Source organism: Theropithecus gelada, chromosome 15 (genome assembly GCF_003255815.1).
Source record: "Theropithecus gelada isolate Dixy chromosome 15, Tgel_1.0, whole genome shotgun sequence".
Taxonomy (NCBI): Eukaryota; Metazoa; Chordata; class Mammalia; order Primates; family Cercopithecidae; genus Theropithecus; species Theropithecus gelada.
The window spans coordinates 31,793,875-31,811,448 of NC_037683.1; the positions used below are offsets into that span (position 1 = coordinate 31,793,875).

The 17,574-nt window shown below is 44.5% G+C and overlaps 1 protein-coding gene across 1 annotated transcript in view; it reads left to right on the plus strand.

Moving 5' to 3' along the window:
* EPB41L4B (erythrocyte membrane protein band 4.1 like 4B) overlaps positions 1-17,574 on the plus strand; it is a 157,908-nt gene that overhangs the window by 98,453 nt on the left and 41,881 nt on the right. Inside the window, exons 16-17 of the mRNA XM_025360668.1 lie at positions 12,350-12,573; positions 15,770-15,888. Of these exons, the coding sequence (XP_025216453.1) occupies positions 12,350-12,573; positions 15,770-15,888 (343 nt within the window). The remainder of the gene's footprint in view (positions 1-12,349; positions 12,574-15,769; positions 15,889-17,574) is intronic.

The window sequence follows — 17,574 nt, forward strand, 5'->3', positions numbered from 1 at the left end:
GCTTAGGAGGTAGAAGAAACACTGCAGATATTACTGTTGTAAATTCTGGTCAGCAAGGAGGAGTGCATTGGAAATGTGTAAGTAACAAGATCCATGGAAGAAGAAAACCCTGACATGTCAGAATCATTAACACGAAATGAGTGAAATCCAGGGCTTAATTCTCCACATATTCTTTTTCTTGTTGTTGATACTCTTTTTAAAAATTATTTTTATGGGTACATATTAGGTGTATATATTTATGGGGTATATGAGATGTGTTTTTTTGTTTGTTTTGTTTTTTTTTTTTTTTTTAATTAATTTATTATTATTATACTTTAAGTTGTAGGGTACATGTGCATAACGTGCAGGTTTGTTACATATGTATACTTGTGCCATGTTGGTCTGCTGCACCCATCAACTCGTCATTTGCATCAGGTATAACTCCCAATGCAATCCCTCCCCCCTCCCCCTCCCCATGATAGGCCCCGGTGTGTGATGTTCCCCGAGATGTTTTGAAACAGGTATGCAATGTGAAATAATCACAACATATATATTTTACTGTTTAGAAAATCCAATTTCAAAATGTCAAAGAAAATAGACTTAAAAGGGAATATTTTTTACATGGACTGTGAATTTAGAAAGCAAAAGTAATCCGAAAGAGAAAGGCTTTACAGGCCTCTCAGATGAACCCACAATTTGTAATAGTATTTTAAAGAGTAGGAAGGTGGAACATATGATCAAAAACAAAGGGGCACAGAACTTGTTTTAAGGACTCCAAAGTTTTGTAGATGCTCACTTCGGTTGGAACAAAAAGATAAGCAATTTAATGACACCCAGTTTTGAGGATGGTACGTGAGACTAACTGGCCGAAGCAGAGCTACTCAATTTTTTTCTTTTTCAACAAGGAAGCTAGTCACTATGCTAACTGCAGAGAGTGAAGAGAACAAACAGAAGAAATTGAAGTCCAAGATAAGAGAAAGCATAGTCAGGAAATATTTTACTGCTTTTTGATTAGCTCAAGTCTTTAGGCTCAGAAAAATGGTCTCCCAAAACACTGAGAAAATTTCCATGTGTCATTGCTGAGTCAGCATCAGTACCTCTGAAAAAGTCTTGGGAAAATGCTAGATGAGTAGATGGACAGATTTTTTGGAAAATGAATTCCAGAAACTAGACTGATAAGCTGGATTGCAATACCGAGGACAGTTTGAGAACAGAGTCTTTTATAAGCACTTAGTAAAGGAAGCAGTGTTCACTTAGGAACAGCACAGATTTGCTGAGAATAAGTCGTGCTAATCTTTCAAGACTTGTAGTAAGCTAAGAGTAGAAGGACTGTCTAACCTGATAAGTAGAATTTGTCAGAAACTGACATTTAATGGTGAAACACTAGATAATATATAAACTTCAGAAATAAGGAAAGCTGCTGATATTCAGTATTATTCTGGAGACCTTAACAATGGAATAAGCCAAGGAAACAAAATTAGGAATAACTACTGAAGAGGAAGAAACAAAATTCATGTGATTCTCTTCTTAAAATCCAAGTGAATTCCAACCAATAAGAGTTGTGCAGAGTGGTCAGAGGCAGAAATATCCTAAAGTCAGCAGCTTTGTATATCTATCTAGTCATTTAAAACTTAGGGGATACGGGCCAGGCGTGGTGGCTCACACCTGTAATCCCAGCACTTTGGGAGGCGAGGCAGGCAGATCACAAGGTCAAGAGATCGAGACCATCCTGGCCAACGTGGTGAAACCCCATCTCTACCAAAAATACAAAAATTAGCTGGGCATGATAGTGCACGCTTGTAGTCCAAGCTACTCAGGAGGCTGAGGCAGGAGAATTGCTTGAATCCAGGAGGTGGAGGTTGCAGTGAGCCGAGATCATACCACTGCACCCCAGCCTGATGACAGAGCAAGACTCCGTCTAAAAAAAAAAAAAAATTAGGGGATATGTAATAATAAGATCTCATTTTCAATTGTGACAAAACTGAAAAATACCTAGGAATAAAGTTATGTTCTATACCTTAATGAAAAAGTTTAAAAATTCTAACTGAAGGACATTTTAAAAGATCTGAGTAAATGGAGAGAAATATGTTCCTTATGAATATATTCTTTCAAATTAATCCATAATATGTAATGCTTTGAATCAGAATTCCAGTGGGATTTTCTGGGAGTAACTTGAATTCTGGAATTCAAGAATTGAAGAATTCAAGTTACTATCACAAAAGGAATCTGGAAGACTAGACACGTGATAACAGCTAAGAAAAAAAAGAAAAATGATGTGAGAAAGGGAATAAGATTTATAATGTCACATATACATGTATATATTAAAACAAAAGTAATTAAGACAATCTGATACAGGGTTAGATAAATAGAACAATAAAAGTATGAAGAGGCCGGGCACAGAGGCTCATGCCTGTAATACCAGCACTTTAGGATGAGAAATGGGAGGATTGCTGAAGGCCGGGAGCTGAGACCAGCCTGGGCAACATGATGAGACCCTGTCTCTACAAAAGAAATGAAAAATTAGCCAGGTGTGGTAGTGCACACCTGTAGTTGTAGGCACTCGGGAGGCTGAGATAAGAGGATTGCTTAAGCCCAGGAATTCAAGGCTGCAGTGAGCTGTGATTGTGCCACTGCACTCTCACCCGGGCAACAGAGGGAAACTGTGTCTGTCACAAAACAAAAAAATATGAAGAATCCAAAAACAGGTTTATATTGTCTACAGGTCATGGGCAATCCAGAAAACTGAAACTACTCTAGGCACTTCTTACAGAGGGAATTTAATTCAGGGAATTGGTTATACAAAGGCTGCAAAAACTAAGAAACTTAATTGGACAGCGAGGCAACCTAGAAATTAGCAACAACCAGAACCTGCTTATCACTCCTAGAGCTGGAGGGACAAAGGCAGTGTTCTAGCACCCAGGAGCTAAGGCAGCAGGAAGCCAGTCTAGTGGGAGCTGGAGCCGCAGAGAACTCATGGCTGCTTTCGGAAACATCACCAGAGGCATGAAGAAATGAGGGAGAAATACCCTGACTTGTCTCCTGTGTTCACCCTCCAGTCCACGTCAGTGCCTCCCACTCGCCAAACCTATGTAAAAGCCAGAGGACAGGGAGCCTGAGAAGTAAAGGTTCCTGTAAACAGAGTAAGTCGCAGGGGAGCAAAGAAAGGATCTGAGAGCACTCAGGAAAGTGGCGGAGACATATGAAGATGGCATTGCAACTTCATGGAGCAAGGGTGAATGATTCTTTGGGTGATCTTGGAACAATTGACTCTCCATTTCAGAAAAAGTTAGGACTTTACTTCACAATATATACATAAACCCCTGATGAGTTCATAATCCAAAAGTGAAAAATAAAAGCTGAAAGTTCACTCTTATGCCAAAGTGGAGCTCAGGCAAGTCCCCTCACCAGTTAGCATGCATTGACAACTCCAGGCCTTAGCACATGCGGTGCCTTCTGCCCAGACCACCCTGTGCAGTCCCTCCCCCAGCCACTGCCATCATCCTTCAGGAGCCAGGACCTGCTTCAAGCATCACTACTGCAGGAAGTCTTCCTTGTTGGTTCCAGTTGGGTTGGGCACCCCTATCCCATGTATCAAGGCAGCAGTGAGCCCTTTGAAGGCTGATATGGTTTGGCTGTGTCCTCACCCAAATCTCTTCTCAAATTGTAGCTCCCACAATTCCCAAGAGTTGTGGAAGGGACCTGGTGAGAGATAATTGAATCAGGGGGCAGCTTCCCCCATACTGTTCTTGTGGTAGTGAATAAGTCTCACGAGATCTGATGGTTTTATAAGGGTTTCCCCTTTCACTTGGCTCTCGTTCTCTCTTGTCCACCACCATGTGAGACGTACCTTTCACCTTCCGCCATGATTGTGAGGCCTCTCCAGCCACGTGGAACTGTGAATGTATCAAACCTCTTTCTTTTGTAAATTGCCCAGTCTCGGATATGTCTTTATCAGCAGCGTGAAAACGGACTAATACAAGGCAAAGATAACATCTCATTTGTCTTTACTCTTGTGCATGGCACAGTACCAGGCACAAGAGTTGGCCCTCAAATGCATACCAAATGCACTGATATTTCATTTTGTTCTCTGTCTAACCAGTGTTAGTTGAGCACCTGCTATGTGCTTAGTGCTTTTCTTAACACAGTGGAGGACACAAAAACATGTGATGTGACAGTCTCTGTTTCTACAGAGTTAACTATATGGCTGGGAAGACAAGATACATACACAAGGATGTCTTAGCTGGGGGGTTCTGAGGAGGACTTGGATTTTCCTGATGAGTGCACTTGCTGCCTTAAATAGAAGCCAAGACAGATGGGAAGAGGCAGCAGATGGGCAGCACTTGAGGCAGCGAGCAGAGAGGCAGGAGTCCTGGACTGTGTCCCAGGATCAGGCAGGTACCTGCTGTGTGACCTGGTCACCTCCCTCCCGATAGCGAGCCCCCATCCCCCCATATGCAAAATGAGGTTGGATTACTATAGCAATGGTTCTCAGCCCCGGCCACACATTGGATTTAGAGATAGATTATGGTGTAATTAGTCTGGGGAAGGGCCTGGGCATTGATACTTTTCAAAACCTCTCCTTGTGATATTTTTATCAGCTTTATTAAGATACACATCAATTGTACAACTTAATGTTTTTTAGTATTTTCACCAAGTTGTGCAACCATCACTGCAATATAATTTTAGAACATTTTCATCACCCCTAGAAGAAACTTCACACCCATTAGCAGTCACTCCCCCTTCCCTCTGCCCGCCATCCTCCCTATTCCAAGGTAGCCGGTAATCCACTTTCTATCTCTATGTATTTGTCTATTCTAGATGTTTTATATAAATGGAATCCTATAATACTTGGCCTTTTTGTGTCTGACTTCTTTCATGTAGCATATCATGTTTTCAAAGTTTATCCATGTCATGGCCTGCTCAATGTTTCATTTCCTTTTGTGGCTGAATAATACTCTTTTGTATGGATAGACCATGTTCTGTCTATCCATTCATCAGTTGATGGATATTTGGGGTGTTTCTACCTGTTGGCTCTTATGAATAATGCTGCTATGAACATTCACATGTCAGTTTTTGCACAGACCTGTTTTCATTTCTCTTGGGCATATACTACAAGTAGGCTCACTCAGTCATATGGTAACTAATGTTCAACTTTTTGAGGAACTGCCAAGCTGTTTTTCAAATTGGCTGCACTATTTTGCATTCTCTCCAGCAGTGTATAGGAGTTTTCCCCTGGTTATTTTATTTTATTTTATTTTATTTTATTTTATTTTATTTTTGAGACAGAGGCTCCTTCTGTCACCAAGGCTAGAGTGCAGTGGCACAATCTCGGCTCACTGCAACCTCTACCTCCTGGGTTCAAGTGATATTCATGCTTCAGCCTCCAGAATAGCTGGGATTACAGGTGCCCACCACCACGCCTGGCTAATTTTTGTGTTTTTAATAGAGACGGGGCTTCGCCATGTTGGCCAAGCTGGTCTCAAACTCCTGACCTCAAGTGATCTACCCACCTCGGCCTCCTAAAGTGCTGGGATTACAGGTGTGACCCATCGTGCCTAGCCTCCCCCCTAGTGACTTTAATATTTATCCAGGGTTTAAAACCACAGAACTGGATGATATCCGAGGGGCCCCATTTCTAAAATTCTGTGATTTCTTATCCAGGATTAGATCCCCAGGGCTCCCCCGGAAAGCCCATGTTGCTCAGAGCGGGGCAGAGCTGTAGAGTCTGTGATTGGCTTGTTGGAGCACTTGACAACTCAGCCTTGTTTCTGAGAGAAAGCCATGCCCAGCATTGGTCACAATTCTGACGGTGGATTCCAGGGGATACCATTATGCCATATGCAACAATTTTTTCTTTTTGAGACAGGGTCTCACTCTGTTGCCTAAGCTGGAGTACAGTGGCTCAATCTTGGATCGCACTGCAGCCTGGACCTCCCAGGCTCAAGCAGTTCTCCACCTCAGCCTCCTGCATAGGTAGGACCACAGGTGTGTGCCACCATGCTGGGTTTTTTGTTGTTGTAGAAATGGGATCACCCCATGTTGCCCAGTCTCGAACTCCTGGGCCCAAGCAATCCTCCTGCCTTGGCTTCCCAAAGTGCTAGAAGTACAGGTGTGAGCCATCAAGCCCGGCCCAGCATGCAACAATATTGACTGAACACCACATGTTTGGTAGTCCGGCAGTCCAGGATCAGGGAGAGGAGAGGCTCTGCTTGGGGGTACATATGGGATTAGGCAGGGCTGGAATTGCCCCTGTGACCTCACTTGTTCTGCAAGCAATAAAGTCTCTTATGACTAGGCCACAGTAGGAACACAAGCTTTTCTGGAGTTGGAGGCCAAATGGGAAGTGGGTCTTCCCCTGAGAAAAAGGAAGAGAAGGGGGCACCAGCAGCTTCCTTGCAGGAAAACTGAAAATTAACCATTAAAGCGCCTAGCACAGTGCTAGGCACATAGCAGCCCCTTCTTCCACACTAGATTTCTTTTCAACTGCCAGCTCATGAAAGCAGAGACTGAAGCCTACATCTGTCCTCTGTCACCCACCCTGAAAACCAGGATGTGGGACCTCCTTTCCAGAATGCCAGGAGTCTCATGAACCTCAGTCTCTGGGGATGGTGAGTGTGCAGCTGGCCTCAACTCCTGGGCCTTAGACAAGGTCCCTGAGTACTGCTGGACCTTCTAGGGTAGGCTTGACCTCTGAGGTCCCTATGAAGAAGGAAGATGCACAACCTAGTGAATGTCATTTACATTGTAGTCTGTGAGTGGCATCTCCAGGAGTTCCGCAGGGCACAATCCATGAAGCCATGAGCAACCCCACAAAACTTCTCCATGTTAAAATCTTCAGGATGATTCCCCAGGCGTGTGAGCTGAGAAAGCACCCAGGTCATTCTACTGCTTGCTTGGGAACTTTTGCTCTTCGAAAGACCTTTGACCTGAGCAGATTCAGGCAGCTTCAGGCAGCTTCTCTGACCCTCATCTGTTTCTCTTTTCGTTTGTTTCTTTCTCTGCCTCTCTCCAAAGTAGCTATAAGATGAAGGTCACACATGCATATTTTATTTGACATATTATGAAATGCACTTTCTCACTCCCTGTATATATATCTTTTTACTGTTTTAACTCTTCACTCTGGGTTTCCTTGAAATAAAAAAGTTTTAAATACCACTCACTTTTAACTTGGAAAGACAAATGCATGATACCACTGTGCTCCTCCAAGTCCATGGCAGACATCAATAATCAATCACAGCACTCTTTCCCCCTGAGCTGGGCACAACCTCAGACTCCTTCTGAATCTTGCACTCCAAGCAGAGAGTGAGAATCAATTGGAGCTGGCATGACAGATGATATCTATTTGCCATCCCTCAGGAACTCTTACTCAAAGCTTTCCAACTCCACCTCCAGCCCTGAATGTACGCCAGATCTCTGCTACAAGACGTCTTTCCCTTTGGGTGTTCATTCTCACACTCTTTGTTACCCATGTGATGCTCGATCATAATTTTCTCTGCTCAAAGCAGCTCTCATTCTCCACCTCATTTTTTTCTATTAATGACATGCCATTTGCCTGGTCCTCTAAGCTAAAAAAAATTTGGAGTTTTCTGACCCTTCCATGTCTCCATGTTCTCCCTTTCTCAAATCCAGCTAGTATGCCTATCTTTTCCTTTTGATGTTTCTCTGATTTGTTCCTCCCATCTAGACAATGATGGTGTCAGACCTTTAATAGGCTGGTGGCAGCAAGGAAGAAGGGCAGGGTGGAAGATGAGCCCCCCAGTTGGGAAGCCCTCTCCAGTCCTTCCAAGCAAAGGGGAATTTTCTCTGCTCTGAGCTCCCAGTCTCTGCAGCTCCTTAGGACAGATATTATTTTCAACATATTTGCAAGACAGGAAAAATAATATTAACAGACTTTGGGGTCCACAGACCTGTTGTCAAATCGCAGCTGCACAACTTCATTAATCCATCCTTTCTTTCATTCTTCCTTCCTCCCCCTCCCTCTCCTCCCTTCTTCCTTCCACCAAATATTTATGGAACACCTACTATATAACAGGTAAAGGTCTCCATGTTTTAAAAAGGGAATCTTTTCTGTAAAATAGCTAGCACAGTACCTGAGACATACAGCAAGTACTGGATAAACAGTTGGGGGAAAGGATGATTCTCAGATCCAGAAATGTGCCCAGAAATCACTTAACCCAACTCACGTTACAGTTGAGGGACTGGAGGCTCAGAGTGACTGCCCAAGCTTCTCTTGCAAAATAGGGGCATAACTAAGACTTGAGCCCAAGTTTTTCCACTCCAACTCAGGGCACTTTTTGCTGCCTCCATGGGGCATGAAGAGGGTGGATACTCTGATTGTGTTTCAGGCTGGAGAGGCGAGGAGGGATCGTGATTCCCAGAAGCCAAAATCGTGCCTTCTTCCACATTCTTACACACACATACGCGCGTGCACACACACGTGCACACACACATGCACACGCATGCATGTGTGTGCTCACAGAACCGTCCTTGAGCAAAGTCTCCAGGAGGCAGCCAAGATGGGTCAGAGATGCAGCTCATGGGACAATGTAGGGGACAAATAGTGCCATTTCTTCTGGACTATCTTATGCATCTGCAACAGAGTCCTCAATGACACCTCCTCCCAATGTCCCCAAGTGACAGGTCTGCAAGCCCTGCTTACAGCTTCAAAATATCCCAGAAGTCAGTTCACCTCACTCCATCCACCAGGTTAGTCTAGATCCCGCCCTGCGGCAGTCTCCTAACAGAGAGATACTGGAGTCTCTCCCCCACCAGCCTCTTCCACACAGTGCTCAAAACAAACTCTCCGAAATGTAACTCCCTTGCTTAAGCCCTTTCCTTGATAACCAGGCACTCTAAGCCCTTCATAACTAGCCCCAGCCTGTCTTAGTCTCCCCTCCTGTTACTTCCCTTGTCACTTCTCTTATCCAGACATCCTGCTCTTTCAACCACCCTTCCTTTGCTCCTACTATTCCTTAGGCCTGGAACAGCTGTTTCTACCTTTTCCACCTAAAAGAAATTCTACACACAAAAAAACAATGACAAAATAACACACCACCTCTGATTTTGAGCATGTGGGTTATTAACTGGAAAAATCTAACTACTTCAAGCAATAAATAAATAAAGGCATTTACTAGACCTTATAATTGAAAAGTTCAGTGGTCATGCCAGCTTCAGGTGTGGCTGGAACCAGGAACCAAAATTATATACCATTAAGTTTCTTCTCTCTCTGACTATCTCTAACCTCTGCTCATCTTGTCTTTCTTTGTGCATCGGCCTCAGTCTCACTAGGCCTACTACTCTGTGTCCAAAAAAGACACTCATGAAGAGCCCCGGCTTACATCATCCTTACAGCCAGAGCCAGCTTACCCATTACACGCAGTAGGCACACAATACTTAGGCTCACAATACTTTCAGGGACTCACAAAAAGGTTTTAAATATTTTTTAAAATAAGAAAAAAATGGATTTTCAGTTAAGGAAAATGTTTTACTATATGTTATTCACATATTTACTTTTATACAATTGTGAAATTTAATTTTTAGTTAATTTTTATAGAAAACGGACAAAGGGGCTGGGAGCGGTGGCTCACGCCTGTAATCCCAGCACTTTGGGAGGCCGAGGTGAGCGGATCACGAGGTCAGGAGATCGAGACCATCCTGGCCAACATGGTGAAACCTCGTCTCTACTAAAAATACAAAAATCAGCTGGGTGTGGTGGTGCACGCCTCTAGTCCCAGCTACTCGGGAGGCTGAGGCAGGAGAATCACTTGAACGCAGTAGGCTGAGATTGTAATAAGCCGAGATTGTGCCACTGAACTCCAGCCTGGTGACAGAGCGAGACTCCATCTCAAAAAAGAAAAAAAAGAAAACGGACAAAGGCGGCTGGGCACGGTGGCTCACGCCTGTAATCCCAGCACTTTGGGAAGCCTAAGCGGGTGGATCATGAGGTCAGGAGATCAAGACCATCCTGGCTAACACGGTGAAACCCCATCTCTACTAAAAATACAAAAAATTAGCCAAGCATGGCCTGTAGTCCCAGCTACTTGGGAGGCTGAGGCAGGAGAATGGCGTGAATCCAGGAGGCGGAGTTTGCAGCGAGCTCAGATCGCACCACCGCACTCCAGCCTGGGCGACAGAGTGAGACTCCATCTCAAAAAAAATAAATAAATAAGAAAGAAAACGGACAAAGGCAAAAGGGCTTGTGGCACACAAAAGTCACAATAAGGCCCTGCTTGCCTGTCACAAAGAAAGAGAGAACCTTTCTTTCAGTTTTCGTGTGTTAAATCTTAGGGAAAACTCTGATTGTCCCTAATTGGATCACATTCCAGAACACACGCCTGAGAAGGATGCAGGACTCTGATTGGCCAGGCTCAAGTCTCAGGCCCGCCCCTGAGGAGGAAATGTCAATCGCATACAAACACAAGGAATGGGGCTTCCTATAAGAAAGAAGATTCTGTGTCAAGAATTGTCCAGCAAAACTGAACTGTCTTCCTCCGAATGCTCTTTCCCTTACAAACACCTTCCCCCAGGAGAACTGATTGCTTCCACTTCTGCATTTTCTTAGCAGTTTGTTCTAGTATGATTGTAAGTGACTGAATCACAGAGCTTCCTACTCTGGTGTGTGAGTTCCTTGAAGGCAGAGTGAAAGAGTGGGCAGTAGAGATCTGAACCATGGAAATGATGCAAAAAAAGGGATTTGCCCTGCGGGGGAGTAGGAGGAAGGGATCTTTATCTGGGTCTTGAAGGCTGGAAGTCTTCCTGGAAGAAGGGGCATTTTCACTGGGTTGACAGATGAGGAAGGACTCCAGGAGGCACCAAGAAGTGAGAGGCATCAGGATGGGAAGGAGTTAGGGTGTGAAGTAGAAGGGTGTAGCAGGAGATGAGGCTGAAAAGAGAATGGGACAAGATTGTGGGGAGGTGGGGGCTGTCAGCGCCACATAAAGGATTGTGGCTTTTATCCTTCAAGCCAGGGCTCTTCACCTGGGTCCATGGAGAGGCTCTAGAGGACCTGATATTGGATGTAGAATGTTGCTTGTTGGTGTAGGGAAGGTTCATGGTATTCACCAGATTTCCAAAGGGGTTTCTGTCTTAAAGTGGTTAAGAATTATTAGTATTAGGCTGGGTGCAGTGACTCACGCCTGTAATCCCAGCACTTTGGGAGGCTGAGGCGGGCAGATCACTTGAGGTCAGGAGTTCGAAACCAACCTGACCGACATGCTGAAACCCTGTCTCTACTAAAAATACAAAAATTAGCCAGGTGTGGTGGTGTACACCTGTAATCCCAGCTACTCAGGAGGCTGAGGCATGAGAATTGCTTGAACCCAGGAGGTGGAGGTTGCAGTGAGCTGAGATGGCACCACTATTCCAGCCTGGGCAACAGACTGAGACACTGCCTTAAAAAAAAAAAAAGAATTATTATTATTAGAGATATATTCAAGCTCCTTGAGGAAGGAGACCATGGTCCGGAATGTAATTAGAATAGCACTCTGGCAATTACTCTGGGAAGGATGGACTAAAGGAACAAGCAGAGACGGGGAGAGCCAGCAGGAATGTTACAGGAGTCTGGGTGGAAGATGACATGGCCTTCAAATGGGGCAATCTTAGTTTAAAAAAAAAAAGGAGGTGATCCATTGGAATTAAAAGATGTTGTAAGCTGGGCACAGTGGCTCACACCTGTAATCCCAGCAGTTTGGGAAGCCCAGGAGGGTGGACCACTTGAGCCTAGGAGTTTGAGGCCAGCCTGGACAACATAGCGAGATCCTGTCTCTACAAAAAATTTTAAAAATTAGCCAGGCATGGTGTCGTATCCCTGTGGTTCCAGCTGCCTGGGAGGCTGAGGTGGAAGAATCACTTGAGCCTGGGAGCTTGAGGCCACAGTGAGCTGTGTTTGCACCATTGCACTCCAGCTGGGCAACACAGCAAGACCCTGTCTCAAGAAAAAGATGTAGCAGTGATGTTAACTGGAGCTTTCTGCATGTTGTGGGTGACAGAGAGGAAGAGAAAGTGACCCCAAGACTTCTACTTTACATTATGATCTTGTCATAGGATTATTTACTAATGATTTTTATTATTGTTTTTACCTCTTCCTCTCATTTAGAGAATGCCTTTAAAAAAAGAAATAAATATTATTTCATTTAATTTCAAATACTTCTTTAAGGTACAAGATTTAAAGTCTCTGATATATACAAACTTCTACTTTGTTCTTTTTCTTAAAGTATAATATTACCATTGTACATACTTCATAATAACTATGGATCTATTTATTGAATTTATTTCTTTCAGTGTTTAATGCCTAGAAAACGTATTTGAAAGTACACAGAGGACTTGCAAGGCATTTTGCTTTTCTAAATCCTGACTGTGTCACCCTCCACAGCTACCCGCTCCCTTCCCCAGTGCTCAGCAGCTCAGACCGGTTACCTTTTGGCATTGAGGAGAATGGGGGCACACCGTTCCTCACTGCAGCTTCAGGAAGGCATCACCACCAGCACCAGCACCAGCATCAGCACCAGCACCACTCAAACTACAGCCTCTCACTGACCTTGGAGAACAAAGAGGGGCCTCTGAGGTCCCCAAACTCCAGCAGCAAGTCCCTTACAAGTGAGTAGGCATGGAGGGGGCAAGGCAGGAGAAGGGGGAGCAATGCTGCCGGGCATGAGACTTCCCTAGATTCTTAAGACAGACCCTTGTGGTGCAGCACACAATGGTGGTCATGTTATGCTGGGCTACCAGGTTTGGGCCAGAGTAGACAAGAGCCTTATGCATTTGAGTAGAAGCACTTTAGGGATTGTGGCTTACCGGTAAACTCCAATTTCATCACAGGGTCACAGTTCTCCACATCCTTTCTCTTTTTTTTCTTTTCTTTTCTTTTCTTTTTTTTTTTTTTTGAGATGGAGTCTGGCTCTGTCACCCAGGCTGGAGTGCAGTAGCATGATCTCAGCTCACTGCAACCTCCCCTTTCCAGGTTCAAGCAATTCTCCTGCCTCAGCCTCCTAAGTAGCTGAGATTATAGGCATGTGCCACCACACCCAGCTAATTTTTGTACTTTTAGTAGAGACGGGGTTTCACTATGTTGGCCAGGCTGGTCTCAAACTCCTGACCTTAGGTGATCCACCCGCCTCGGCCTCCCAAAGTACTAGGATTACAAGTGTGAGCCACCACACCTGGTCAAGAAGTGAAGGCTTTTGAAAAGTGATTAAGTCATGAGAGTTCCACTCTTATGAATACATTAGTGCCTTACAAAAGAGCTAGAGGAAAAAAATCCCAAAGTGCTGGGATTACAGGCGTGAGCCACGGCACCCAGCCTCCACCTCCTTTCTTAGCAGTTGTCTGCCTCTGCAGTACCCAGCACTGGCTTGAGCAATGGAAAAGAGAAAGAGGGGAGGGAAGTGATGACTGGACTTTCTACTTTCTTCATTATAGAAAAACTCATTCTATCCCATTTTTGACATTTCAATTTGGACAACAAAGTGGTATCAGATAGATCCAATCTGTCCACTGTTATGGGTCTCAGAAAGAGAAGTCACAAAAATAGAGAATGAGCAATCAGAAATTTTATTATTTTATTTTATGACAGGGTCTTGCCATGTTGCCCAGGATGGTCTTGAACTCTTGGGCTTAAGCAACACTCCTGCTTCAACCTCTGAAAGTTCTGGGATTATAGGCATGAGCCACTGTACCCAGCACAGAAATATTGTTAGCAATATGATAGAATGAGTTTATATCTTTTAAATCTAATAAAAATATGGGCTTTGATTCTGCATGTCAGTTATTTTATTTTTCTAGAAACTCACTTTTAATATATATTACCGAATAATTCATCTTTGGTAGACTGAGGGAAAGAACTTGTTGTTTATCAAATGTGGTTTGAAAAGTACTGAAGGCTGGATGCAGTGGCATGTGCCTATAATCTCAGCTACTTCAGAGGCTGAGGCAGGAGAATCACTTGAAACTGGGAGGTGGAGGGTGTAATTACGCCTGTAATCCCAGCACTTTGGGAGGCCGAGATGGGCAGATCACCTGAGGTGAGGAGTTGTAGACCAACCTGGCCAACATGGTGAAACCCTGTCTCTACTGAAAATGTGAAAATTAGCTGGGCATGGTGGCGCGCACCTGTAATCCCGTCTACTTGGGAGGCTGAGGAAGGAGAATCACTTGAACCTGGGAGGTGGAGCTTACAGTGAGCCGAGATGGTGCCACTGCACTCCAGCCTGGGTGACAGAGCCAGACTCCAAAAAAGAAAGAAAGAAAGAGAGAGAGAGAGAGAGAGAGAGAGAGAGAAGGGAGGGAGGGGGAGAGAGAGAGAGAAAGAAAGGAGGGAGGGAGGGAGGAAGGAATTGAAGTGGAGGCTTCAATTTTATCTCTCACCCTTGAACTGAGTCCCCTCTTTGATCTTCAATTTTCTCATCCATGAAATGGGGTAGAGGGTATTGAGATGATGACCAAGGAATCTTCCAGCTCTGATTTTGCATGAGTCTGTGAGCTGGTGAGACAGGATGAGCCATCCAACCTTCACCTTGGGGCCACAGGGAACAACTCTGTGTCAGCTGAGCTGGTAATGGAAACTCGACACCCACTTGGTATTGAAGAATCAGAACTCTGTCCCTCATCACTATCCACACTGCCCATGCCCTAGTCCCTGCTTCATCTTTGTCTATCTAGATAACCATAACAGCCTCCTAACGGGCACCTGCTCCAGGACAATCTCCAAATAGTAGCTGCCAAAGTCATAGTTCTCACCCCATAACTCTGACCACGTGCCATAAGACCTTTCATTAGCTCTTTACTGTCTGGGGTAAAGTCCTTGCTTCTGAGCAGGGCCGTACACAGACCTGCATATCCTGACCCCTGCCAACATCTTCATTCTTCCCTCCACTCCTCACCATACTTTAGCTACATGGAACTACTCTCTTCTGACAAAATACTCTGCTGGGTCTCGCCTCTGTCCTTTGCACCTGCTGTTCCCTTTGCCTGGAATACTTTTCCCCACCTTGGTGAACTCCTACACATCCCTTAGCATGTTTGCTTGTCAGTGAAATGTTCTTTAACACCCGTCCTCAATTCTTGGCTTTGGAGTACCTTCCATCTTGCTCTTATAGCAATTAAATAAACCTTGTCTCGGTCTTCTTCGGAATATCTCCACATGTGTCTGTCATCCCCATTAGATTAGAATTGTGTCTCATTCACCTCTTTCTTTCAGCTCCCAGATCCCAGTTGCTAATGATACTTGGCACAAGTTTTAATATGTAATGAATATTTAATATTTAATGAATATTTAATGTATTAATGAGTAAATTCAAGCTAGAAGGAGAAGTAGTGGCAAATACATCCAAAGTAGCACAAAAATAAAAATCATTGGATTTGATTTTAGGAACATAACATGGCTTTTAAGGGCACATTATATGCCTGTTAGCCTGAACACCAATCTTTCCAGTTTGCATGGTGCTTTCCCATTTTTAAAGCATTTATACATAAATGACTTCATTTGATATTCACAGCAACCCTGCAAGGTAAGTAATTTTATTTTCATTTTTAAATGGCTCAGAGGGTCAGAGAGGCAAAACAACTTACCCAGGGGCATCCAGCTCATGTGTGGGGCAGTTAGACCTTGAAACCTTGACCTCAGATATTCTCATACCCTGTCAGCTGATGAGTACTCCAGGCTTGAGAGCTGCTGGAGGAGGAGGAGGCCGGCAGAAAGGGTGCTGGGAATCGGGCGCTGGCAAGTGTCCCTTTTCCCCTATATCTATCCATCCTTTCAACCTTTCCTTCTTTATTTCTCCTGGCTGCTTTGTAGAACTGAGTCCAGGAACACCTGCCTTGTTCAGTGAAGCCGCTGCCCATCTAAAGAAGCTGGAACTGGAAACTGTGAAGGCTGCTGGACCCTGGCCTCCTCTGCACATCAACATAAACAAGGTGCCAAGGGCGGGGGCTCGGCACTGACCATGGACTTGGTGCTAACACCAAACCTCTGATTACTACCCTAGCCTGCCTGCTAAACCAAGTGCCTTTGCCTTGGAGGGATCTCTATTCCATCTTTCCTGACATTTCTGTTCAGTCTGTCCTTTAGGAGCAAATATTTACTTACCTTCCTTTTGGGTGAATTATAGCATTAGACGTCATTCCCAGTGTTTCGCCCAACGGGCTAGATCTGTTTGTTAGTTGTCTCTCCCTCCTACTAGACCGAAAGCTCCAGAGGGAGCATCCACACTTACCGCTTTCCATTTCTAGCCCTCTGTCTCCTTCTGACAATGCCTGGCACATTGTAGATGTTCAGTAACTGTTTGCAGGAGGAAGGAAGGGAGGGATTAAGATAGGGAGGGAGAAGGAGACAGGGCAGAAGCCAGGCCCCCTTTTGGCTAGACCTATTCTTACATCCAAATGGGCAGCCTTATAAAAGCCAAATTTTATCTTAGAATGATACATACCACTGCTGGATTCAGTCGGTCATTTAGTTCAACCTTCTCAATGTCTCAGACCAGAGGAAGGGAAATGACTTTCTCAGGATTACACAGCCCTTGACAACCTTCTCAATGTCTCAGACCAAAAGAAGAGAAATGACTTTCTCAAGGTCACGTGGCCCTTCACAAGGTTGCAAGGCCTTTGAATCTCCATCCAGTGTCCTTTGCACTCCAACATGCTTCCTCGTTTTCTTTGCCAGCGTTTCTCAACTTTGGCACTAGCAACATTTTGACCTGATGACTCTTTTTTGCAGTGGCAGTCCTATGCATTGTAAAGTGTTTTGCAGCCACCACACACTAAATGCCACTAGGGACCCCCATCCAGTTGTGACAACCGAAAATGTCTCCAGACATTGCCAAATGTTCTCAGAAGGGCAAAATCTCCCCAGTTGAGAACCACTGTTGTACATACATTTTAATTTTTTAAATCCCCAAAGGAAGAATCTTTTTCTTTCATGGTTCCTTTCTTCCACTTTAACGCTTAGCTTTGTCCCTTTATGAGAGGGAATAGGAAGAATTTGGAAGAACTGCCCTGTGCAGCATGGGAAGGTTATACCTCCTGCCCTTCCCGTCCCTGACCTTTCCCATAATCCCTCAGCAGGGCGGCCTGTGGTTCCTTTGATTACTAATGGACCCCAACTTCAGGTTTAACCTTCAAAGCCCTGCTTATTCACTTTTTTTTCTATACCACCCTCCGTGATGGCCAGCTAGAGAGAATTCCTCCTGCAGGATGGCTCTGATAGCTGTTCAGTCAACAAATCTTTATTAAGCAGGCTTACCCTAGCTGCTAGGGATTCAACCCAATGCACTGTGTGGCCCCAATTGGTCTTTTTTCTCTTAGTTGCCTGGTTTTCAATTTTTCTTCTGCAGTATACACAATAAATGGTTTTAATGGGGGCTTATCCAGAGTTTGGCAAAATCCAAAAATATTTTGCAAGGAAATACAGCATATAGTGTAGCACAGAACCCACAAGCTCTATAGTGATTTGCAGTTGCCATGACTACTGGTGCGGCATTGACAATAGTGGTTTGCTCTGGGTGAAGGCCTAGCTGAGACACCTGTGGGTTATTCCTAGAGGTCAAGTTACAACTCCCTTCCTATCTCCTCCACTCAAAGAAATTGGCGTGCATGGTGGCTCAT